At 60.4% G+C, this 10,261-nt stretch overlaps 2 protein-coding genes across 2 annotated transcripts; one reads left to right on the top strand and one right to left on the bottom strand.

Annotated features, from left to right (window-relative positions):
- The first annotated feature begins 91 nt into the window (after nt 1–91).
- LOC113962761 (ankyrin repeat domain-containing protein 39-like) lies at nt 92–1,330 on the top strand. Its single transcript, XM_027673518.1, has 4 exons — nt 92–224; nt 376–479; nt 626–829; nt 984–1,330. Exons 1-4 carry the CDS (start codon nt 92–94, stop codon nt 1,119–1,121), a joined length of 579 nt encoding a protein of 192 aa, XP_027529319.1. The 3' UTR covers nt 1,122–1,330.
- A 735-nt stretch (nt 1,331–2,065) lies between these two features.
- Nucleotides 2,066–10,261, bottom strand: LOC113962759 (metal transporter CNNM4-like). The gene is made up of 7 exons (XM_027673516.1): nt 8,819–10,261; nt 5,681–5,824; nt 5,364–5,501; nt 4,650–4,819; nt 4,446–4,545; nt 3,933–4,111; nt 2,066–3,747 (listed from the first exon to the last, which is right to left on the bottom strand). Exons 1-7 carry the CDS (start codon nt 10,251–10,253, stop codon nt 3,532–3,534), a joined length of 2,382 nt encoding a protein of 793 aa, XP_027529317.1. The 5' UTR covers nt 10,254–10,261; the 3' UTR covers nt 2,066–3,531.

Genomic DNA, 10,261 nt, shown 5'->3' with positions numbered 1-10,261 from the left:
ATTTCCGGTCTTTTCCGTCAATCCTCGGTCCTTTCCGTCAATTTCCGTCCCCGTCCCAGTCGCCCCCGGTCTCTCCGGTCCCCCCGGCGCCATGGCCGGGGGTCGCCGCTCTCCGCTCGGTCCGTGCTGCCCCGGGCAGGGGGCGATGCCCGATCCTTGCTGCTCGGGGCCGGTGGCCGTGCCCAGCGTACACCAGAGCCTGGCCGAGATGGACTTCGAGCGGGGTCCGGTGGGCTCTGGGGGTACCGGCGGGGTGCGCGGAGGTGCCGGTACCGGGAGGGTACGGGGGGGCTCTGGGCAGGGGTACCCGGTACCGGGGGTCCCAGGGCAGCCCCGGAGGTCGGTCCCGGCCTGACCCGGCCCCGCTGCCTGCAGGGATCTGGGCGGCCGCGCGGGACGGGGACGAGCCGCGGGTACTGCGGCTGCTGGAGCGGCGCGGGGACCCCGGAGAGCCCGACCGGGCGGGGTACACGGCACTGGTACGGGGGTCTGGGGGTCCTGAGGGGGCACACGGCCCTGCTACGGTGGGCACGGGGGGCTCAACCTGGTGGGTACGCGGCCCCGGTATGGGGGTCCCGGGGGTCCCGGCCCCCTGCCCACTCTCTTCCCCCCTCCACCCCTCAAGCACTACGCCAGCCGTAACGGGCACCTGGGGGTGTGCCGGGTGCTGCTGGAGCGGGGGGCTCCCTGCGACGCCCGGACCCCCGGTGGGGCCACCCCCCTGCACCGCGCCTGCTACTGCGGCCACCTCGCCGTGAGCCGCCTCCTGCTCCAGCACGGGGCCGACCCCGCGGCCACCGACGGCGACGGGCGGACCCCTCTACACAAGGTGAGGGGGCACGGGGGGGAGCCTTCTGTCCTTGGCACTTCTCACCCAAGGTGAGTGGGGGGCACGGGGAGTCCCCTTTCTCGCCCAAGGTGGGTGGGGAGCCTGGGGGGTGTGTCGCTCTGTCCCTCTGGGGGTCACACGAGTGCCCTCCCAGGCAGCCGAGCAGGGGCACCGTGAGCTCTGTGCACTCCTCCTGCGGCTCTGCCCGGCTCTGGCCACACTCCAGGATTCCAGGGGCCGCCTCCCGCGGGATGGGGCCCACCCAGATGTGCGGGACCTGCTGGACACCTGAGGGGACACGGGACACCCAGAGCCACCCCAGTGGGACCTCCAGAGGCGTCTCCGATGGACAAACACAGCCTGTGGCACCGACTCTGTCCCCTTGTCACCTGTACCAGGGGCCAGGGTGAGGAGGGTTCACACCAGGAGGGAGGTGCAGACCCCCCTCCCACCTTCCAGGGACTTTGTTTCCTAAAAAACCCACTAAAAACGTGGAAAACAGTTTGTTGAAGCAGTAAATTCCGCGGGAGGTGGGAGGGCTCCTGTGCTTCCCTCTGGGGTGGTTGGGAGGGAACAGCAGCTGCTCAGGGGATTCTGGGGGGATCCAGATCCCACTGTGGGGGGAGGCAGAGGCAGGAGGGCCATGGATGGAACCTTGTCCTTCAGTGGTTGGGCACTGATCCCGCTTATCCGGGATCTCCAACAGCACCTTTTCTTCCCTGACCTCAGAGATGAGTCTCCACCTTTGTGGGTGTCTAGGTGGGACTTCATGGAATCCTCAAATGGTTTGTGTTAGAAGAGACCTTAAAGCCCACCCAGTCCCACCCCCTGCCACAGGTAGGGACGCCTTCCACTAGATCAGGTTGCTCCAAGCCCTGTCCAACCTGGCCTTGGACACTTCCAGGGCTGGGGTGGTGTCCCCGGGATCCCCCCCACCATCACCAGGCCCCTCACCCCCCGTGAACCACGGCAGAGACCCACATACAGATATAGACTTTTATTATCCATCTGGCAAAAAATCCCTCAAAAAAACCCCAGGAGATAAAATCCCACGGTTGTTTCACAACCAGGAAGGGGGGGGGGGGATTGGGGAGGGGTAGACCCTGCCCTCTCCCTCCTCCCCCCTCTGGGCCCTACCCTCCCCAAACATACAAATCAAACCTGAACAATAAATAGGAATTCCCAGGGGAGGGGTTAGGGGTTTGCATAGAGGAAGATTTAATAAAAAAAAGGGCCTTTTTTTTGTCCTGGCTTATTATTATTAATTATCATTATTATTATTAATTATTATTATTCTCTCTAAAAATGTCCCCACAGAAGGACCTCTAGGAACTGATCGTCAAGACATGATTAACAAAAATAATTAATTAACCTTCTCCCAATAACTTACAGAGTTCAAAGCAGGGAACTTGTGCTTTTCTTAGGGGGGGTCTCCCCCTTTCCCAAAACTGGGAATAAACCCAGAGGGAGGGGGGGTCCCGATGGCTTTGGGGGTCCCCTGGTGCCGGGGGGAACACATGACCCCCTCCTGCCTGTACAACTTTGGTCACTAGCGCTGTGTCACCCCAAAAAACCCCCAAAATTGGGATCCTGGTGCGCCTCCCCCCCCGCCCCCGTACCGATCCCTGACCTCCTTCCCCAAGACCCTGAGACCCCCTATGGTGGGGGGGAAGGCACCGAAACCCCCCCCAGGGGGACCCCGGACTGCTTGTGGTGAGGGTGTCCCGGGGGCTCCAAGCCCATCCCCATGTCCCCGGCCAGCAGGAAAGGGGGTTGGGAATGGGGAGGGGCTGCAGCACAACCAGGGGGTCCCTGACACCAAAAACACCCCAGAGGGGCAGGGACCCCCATCCTGGGGGGGCCTGAGGGGCTGGGACCCCCATCTCGGGGGTCCCAATGTGGTGTAGGAATCCCAAGGGCTCGGGACCCCCATCCCAGGAGAGTGTAGAAGTCCTCAGGGATCTGGGATGCCCATCCTGGGAGTACCACAGTGGTGTAGGAGACCCCAAGGGGCTGAGATTTCCATCCTGGGACCCCCCCAAAATGGTGTAGGATTGAGACCCCCATCCCAGGCTGGTGTAGGAATCCTGAGGGGTCGGGATTCCCATCCCAGGGGATCCCAAAGAGCCGGGATGCCCATCCCAGGGTCCCAACGTGGTGTAGGAGAGCCGAGGGCCCAGGACTCCCATCCCAGGCTGGTGTAGGAAAGGGAACATCCGTCCCATGGGTCCCAATGTAGCACAAGAGCCCTGAGGGAGTGGGATGTCCATCCTGGGGGTCCCAAAGGGTCAGGACACCCATCCTGTGGATCTGAAAGGGCCAGGACATCCATCCCGAGGATCCCAAAGGACCAGCCCATCCATCCCAAGGGTCTTGAAGGGCCAGGATGTCCATTCCGAGGATCCCAAAGGGCAGGAACTTCCATCCCCAGGGTCCTACTGTGGCAAACAAGACCCCAATGTCCCTGAGCTGTGTGGGCGGTGCTGGCGGTGCCTTTGGTGCCGCCTCCGCCGCTGCTCCAATCAATCCCAAAAAAACGAGCCAGCCTGGAAACAGCAGCAAATTCCAGCTCCTCCATTCTTCACTGTGCTGTTGTCACTTCTCCTGGCTCATATTCCAGTGGCAGCCAATTCCTGCCGGGATGGGGGTCCCTGCACCGGGCACGCCCCGGGCCCTCCGGAGTGCGCCGGCGCTGGCCGGGGTCAGACGTTGTTGTTCTCCATGGAACTGTGGTTGCTCCGGCGGCCCTGGCAGTTCCTGTCGTTCAGGAGGCTCGTGGTCTCATCTGCGGGGGCCGAAGGCTCTGGTCTCTCCGGATTGTCGGGGCCCGGTCTGGGGGAGTTGTTGCTGTCAGGAGACTGGGGACAACTGTCCATGCGGGAGGCCGTGAGGCCGTTCAGGTACTCCTGGCGTGTGATCTGGGCCAAGGAAAAACAGGGATGATGGAGGGATTCCTGGTGTTTCCCTGTCCCTGGTGTTTCCTTGTCCCCATTCCTGGTGTTTCCCTGTCCTCCTTCCCAGTATTTCTCTGTCCCCTTTCCCACTGTTTCCCTGTTCCTGTCCTCACTGTTTCCCTGTTCCCATCCCACCATTCTGTGCCCACCTTGACAAACTGGAGGTCGGTCAGTGCCCGGAGGCTGAAATCAGCCACGTACTGGTTCCCAGTCCCGCTGAGCTGGTTGGTGCTGCCACTTACGGTCGACGAGATGGACTCGGAGCGCTCGTGGTTGCTCAGGGAGGCCGAGCGGGCCAGGCCGCTTCCACGGGATGGGGACCGGAATTCTGGGGGATCAGAGGGGTGGGGTGAGACCTCCGAGCCCCCGGAACTGGGAGGAGAGTATGGAGTGCTGGGGAGTGGGCTGGGAGCTCAGCCCAGTCACAAGGGGTCAGGACACCCATCCTAGGACATCCCAAGGCAGTGCAGGAGCCATCTCATCCATGAGGCTCCCTGTGTGGCTGCTCAAGGACCCCAAAGCTGGGGCAGTGGGATTCAGCCCAGGTGTCCCTGAGGACACGCTGCCCAACCAAAGGGGCACCAACGGGGCTCAGAGCCTCCGGCATCTCCCACCTGCAGCCCTATTCCAGGGAGCATCCTGAGGGATCAGGGGCTTCTTACCAGATCCAGGAGGGGGGCTGAGGGCCATCACCCCGTAGTAGGTAAACGGTCCCGCCTCAAACTTCATGCACTCCTTGCCAGCCTCCACCTCCACCTTGCCCTGTCAGGGGGAGACATTCCATAATCCACATCCTTAAGGAATGAGACCCCTCCCCTCCCCACAGCATTCCCAGGGGAATGGAGGCCCCCAGGAACCCTCCAAACCTGCAGGATGAGGATGAAGTAGTCAGCAGGCTTGTTCTTGCAGTAGAGGTAGTGCTGGGGGGATTTCTTGTCCTCCTCATTGAACTTAAGCTCCTGGATGACGTCAGAATATCCAAGGAGCCGCAGCAGGATCTTCTCCGACATGAGGGTAGGGCTGAAAAGTGGCACCTCTGGGAGAGGTAAAAGGGGTCACACATGGTTTTTGTCCTTCCAGGGGCAGGTGCAACCTCCCCATCCCTTGGGATGGTGCCTGGGATGGGATGGGCTCCATCAACAGCTCCCTCCGGGAGAACCCACGGATCCAGCTCCAGGTCCCCAGCAAGGGCATTCCCTTGGGAACGGGATCATCCTGGAGGTGCCCCCCCCAGAGGTCCCCAGCCTTGGGAATAGGATCATCCTGGAGGTCCCCAGCAAAGCCATCCCCAGCCTTGGGAACAGGATCATCCCAGAGGTCCCCACCCAGATCATCCCAGAGGGACAGGGCCTTGTCAGAGGCAGGTCTGGCATTCCCAAACCTCATCCCTTCCCATTTTGGGGCGGGGGGGGGAAACAGAGCAAAGGAAAGCAGGACAAGACCCATCATTTCTCGATGAGATGGTTGGAGCAACTCCTTGGAGTCTCCAGGGCCGGAGCTGGCATGGGGGACACGGGGACACACCGAGCCCATCCTGGGTTTCCCTGAGCCACAGGGAGCTCCCCCTTCCCAAAACTCACCAGTCAGGAGGAACCTGTGGGCAGCCAAGAGGAGCTGAGGGGATACCTTGACCTTTTGCTCGCTGACGGGGTCCTTGAAGGCCGAGAAGTCCCTCCTGTTCTTCTGGTTGGTCACGCGCTTCCGGCTGCGGTTGTCGACTGTGGGGGGCAGGAGTCAGCTCTGGGGGGGATGGCAGGACCCCTGGCACGGGGTGGAGGGAGGATCGGTCCAGGGTGGGTGGGAACAGCCCATGGGGGAACAGGAGCAGCCCATGGGGGGACAGGATCTCCCCATGGAAGGACAGGATGATGGGAACGGGGGGAGCCCCAATACCTACTGTAGGTGTCAGACTCATCCAGGATCTCGGACTTGATGATCTCCTCGATCACATCCTCCAGGGTCACCAGCCCCAGCACCTCGTAGAAGGGATCCCCCTCCCCCTCGTTGTTCACCTTCTGCACAATGGCCAGGTGAGATTTCCCTATGGATAGACAGAGATGTTGGAATGGGAGACACCTCAACACCCTGGGATGTCCCTGGGCCCGGCCCTTCCCTCCCCAGAGCAATAAACCAGTTCAAATCTAACAATAAACCAGTTAAAACCTAAACCAGTTCAAATCTAAACAAGCCCTTGGGCTGGGCTTGGCTCCCAGGGTAATGACACTAATTAAGCCCAGGATGGTAATTAAGGCTGGGACTGAGGCACCCTCCAAGCTGAAGTACCTGGGAGCTGCCTTGGGATGTGGGATTGGCCAAGAGCATCCCAGGGGATGGGATGACACAAGAGCAACCACGTCACCACCACCACGGCCACCAGGAATTGTGTTTCACCCAGAATTCCTTTCCCAAATTCTTTGGCAGCTCTTCCAAGCTGATCCTATCCCAGAGGAAATGCTCTGGACACCTGGTGTCCACCCGATCCCAGAGCCAAAACACCCCAGGGAACAGAGTCAAGGGCCCTGGCCAGCAGCAGTAACATCCTTCCAGGCAGGAAAACCTTCCAGTCCTGGATTTAGGGCTCCCCTCATCCCATTCCAGCAGGATTCCAGCTAAATCCCAACCACTGAGAGTGCATCATCCTGCCCCAGCTGCTCCATGGAATGGAGTTTCTCCTGCTTTGTCCCAAAATCCCACAAAACAAGCAGGAAAAATTCCTGGGATGTTTCCACTTCCACATGGAAAACTGGTATCCTTACCCTGGGGAAACTGGGGCTTTTAGAGGGCAACATTCCCTCCCTGACCTCAGTGCATCCCAAAATAAAGGCACTTTTACCATCTCAAGGCCTACACAGGGTGTCCCACTTGTGTCCTGCTCTGGCATTATTCCAAGCTTGCCCTTCCTGACTCTCTCCACTACTTAATTTTAGAGCTACAGGCCCCTCATCACTCAGGGAAAGGGGAATTTTAGGGATGGGCACCACACAGATCTCCTTTTCCTCCCTCTCTGGCCACGCTCCTTCCACAGCTGGAAAAAGGTGGTGCCTGAAGGGGTGGGAACGCCCAAAAATTGTTTGGGTCATTAAACTCCCTTTATGGCCCTGTTTGATGCCTGGGTGGGGCATGGTGGGGACAGGTGACGGGATAGAGGTGAGTCAGGAGCTGCTCCCTGTGGGATGAGCAGGACAGGGAGCGGTCCTGGCACAGCAAACACAGCCCGGGGAGCCCAAACCCACAGGCAAAGGGCACCTGGATGGGCATCACCAGGGAGTGATGGACACTGGGACCCCCTCTGGGGCTCCCCACAGGAACAGGGAGCTCCCCATGGGGTGTTCTTGGAATCCTGGAATGGTTGGGAGGGACCTCAAAGGCCATCCAGTGCCATGGGCAGGGACACCTTTCACTCTCCCAGGTTGCCCCAAGTCCTGTCCAACCTGGCCTTGGACATTTCCAGGGATGGGGCAGCCACAGTTTCTCTGGGAATTCCATCCCAGCCCTTCCTCACCCTCACTGGGAAGAATTCCTTCCCAATATCCCACCTAAATTCCTCCTTTGTCCTGTCCCTCCATCCCTTACTCAAAGTCCCTCTCCAGGTCTTAGAGCTCCTTTAGACTCTAGAAGGGGCTCTAAGGTCCCCCTGGAGCCTTCTCTTCTCCAGGCTGGACATTCTCAGCTCACCCAGCCTGTCTCCATAGGCAAGTTCCCCTCTTAAAAGCCTCACACCAAGAGGAGAAAGTTGGGAAGAGGCCAGACATGGATGTGGAAACTGTCACCCCAAGGCCAGTGACTGTGACAACAGGGAGAGTTTTGGCTGCCAAGCCCCACAATTAGCACAACCAGTTAATTATTCCCTCTGGATGCATCTCTCATTCCTGATCCAGGGGGATGAGGCAGATCCTCACCATGGAGCTGCATCCATGAAGAATGTGTAGGGCTCACCTCCAAACCAGCCCCACAAATTCCCTTCTCCTGACCCAGCAGTGGAAAAATAAGAGCCCTCGGTGTTATGGGCGGCTTTGAGCCCGGAAGGAACGTGGTTAAATCCCTTAATCAGGATCCAACGAGGGAAAGCTGCTGCCAGGAGCGGGGATAACTCCAGATCCGGCAGCAACTCTGCTCCCATGTCCTGCTTTTTGGAGCTGGACTGGGGTGGGACAGCCCTGGAGAGCCAGGCTTAGATGTGCCAGCTCCCAAAGCCTCACCCAGGCTCCAGGAGGGATTAGGATCCCCAAATCCGTGCATGATCTCCCAGGAATGTCCTGCAAATCTCCTGGATCTCACACTGCTCCTGGTGCTCTGGAAAGTGTAACAGGAGCTGGAGAGTGTGTGGGGTCATGGATGACCTGGGATGGTGCCGGGATCTTCCCTCCATCCTGGCCCCATGCAGGAGCTAGGCAGGGAAGGAGGTCCCTGCCTGGGCTGGAAAGGCCTGGGGAGGGCAAATCCTTCCTGGGAGCTTTGTTGTGCCTGGTGGGTTCATCCCACAGCAAGCTCACATCCCACTCATTCTCCCAGTCCCACTTTTTGGTGCCCTGATGCCATGAGTGGGAGGCAGAGCAGGGATAGGAGCCAGGACAGAGAAACCCTGACCATTCCCAAGTGCCAGGAAGAGCCTGGAACAGGGAGCCAAGCCCAAAACCAGGGAGCTGAGCGATTTCCCAGCCTGGTGGGTTCATCCCACTCCTCCTCCTGCTGCTCCCACTTTTCGGTGCCCTGACGTCGTGAGTGGGAAGCAGAGCAGGGATAGGAGCTTTCACCATTCCCACAGTCAGGGAAGAGCGTGGAAGAGGGAGCCAAGCCCAAACCAGGGAACTGAGAGAATTCCCAAAGACCTCCAGGGCTGATAATTAAAAACAAGGAGCAAGGAAACACTCTCAAAGCATTCCTGGAGACAACACCAGGTTTGATGACCCTCTGTCCATCCCTAGGTGGCCTCAATCCCTCAGGATCACAACCACCCAAACCATGAGGAACCTCAGGGAGGGCAAAACTCCCCGGAATTCTGCCTCCAGCTGGCAGGAACCAGCGACCCCTCTACCTTTTTTGAACTCCTCCAGCATGGCATCAAGCTTGGTGTCATGGAACACAACGTGCACGGGGTGGTTGTAAAACTTGGTGATGGTCTTGAGGGCAGTGCAGTCATCAGGGTCCACGAAGGCCAGGTCCTGCACGTAGAGGATGTCCATGATGTTCGCCCTGTCGCCCTCGTAGACAGGGATCCGGGTGTACCCGCTCTGCATAATCTCGGACATGGTGTTGAAGTCCAGGACGGCATCACTGCTGATCATAAAGCAGTTGGCCAACGGGGTCATCACGTCCTCCACCGTCTTGGTGCGGAGCTCCAGCGCACCCTGGATCATGTTCAGTTCCTCCTTGACCAGATCATTGAAAGACTCCGTCACCTTCAGCATCTCCAGAAACCTCTCCCGGTTGTAAACGGTGCTGATCTCTTGGCCCAGGATGCAGTCCAGAAGTCTGCTGATGGGGTAGGACAGGGGCAGCGTGAGCAGCATGAAAAACTTGGTCACCAGAATGGTCTTGGCACCCACAGCCAGCCCGTGCCGGGAGCACAATGCCTGGGGAACAATCTCCCCGAGGATCACGATCCCCACGGTTGAGGCCACCACGGCGCCTACGCCGGAGCCAGTCAGGTCATCCAGAAGGATGGTGAGGGTCGTGTTGACCAACACGTTGCCCAACAGCAGCGAACAGAGCAGGTAGTTTCCCTTCTTCCGTATGGGGCTGATCCTGCGGGCATAGCGCCGCTCCTTCTCCGAGCCACAGTTCTGCAGGATGCGGAGCTCGATGGGGTCGAGCGCCATCAGCCCCAGGTTCAGCCCGCTGAACATCCCGGACAGCCCCAGCAACGCGGCGATGAGAATCACCTGCAGCCACAGCGGCAGCAGGGACTTCTTCTCTTCCAGGACCACCACCTGCCCATCGGGCCCCTGGTGCGGCAGCCAGGGCTGGTCAGGCCGGCGCTGCGAGCACAGTACGTAGGCCTTGGCCTTCTCGTGCTTGCGCAGGGGCAGCACCCGCAGCCACAGCAGCGCCGAGGTGTCGCGGGGCTCGGTGGGGCCGGGCCGCACCAGCAGGTCCTGCGAGCGCTCCCCGCACGTCTCGTTCACGGCCGGGATGGCATCCGGCCTCAGCTCGGCGAAGGCCACACGCTCCGCGGCTCCCGGGCCCAGCCCCAGCCCGTAGAGCCGGAGCAGGGCCTCGCTGCCCTCCGTGAGCCGGATGGGCCCCGGAGCCACCCCGGCCACGGGCTCGGGAGGCTTCGTGCTGCCTTCCAGCCGCAGCCCCAGCACTACGGTGTCGAGAGCGGGCGTGGCGAGGGCGGGCTGCGGCAGGAGGAGGAGAAGGAGGACCGGCGGCAGGAGGAACCCCGTGGGCAGCGGGGCCCCCGCGGAGGGACCGGAGCTCCCGGGGCCGCCCCCGGCAGTGCTCCCGCAGCCGCTGCCGCCCGCCATGTTGGACA

This window comes from Neopelma chrysocephalum, unplaced genomic scaffold, assembly GCF_003984885.1.
Source record: "Neopelma chrysocephalum unplaced genomic scaffold, ASM398488v2 Primary Assembly neopelma1_184926, whole genome shotgun sequence".
In the NCBI taxonomy this organism is placed as follows: domain Eukaryota; kingdom Metazoa; phylum Chordata; class Aves; order Passeriformes; family Pipridae; genus Neopelma; species Neopelma chrysocephalum.
This window is presented reverse-complemented; position numbering and strand designations above follow the sequence as displayed.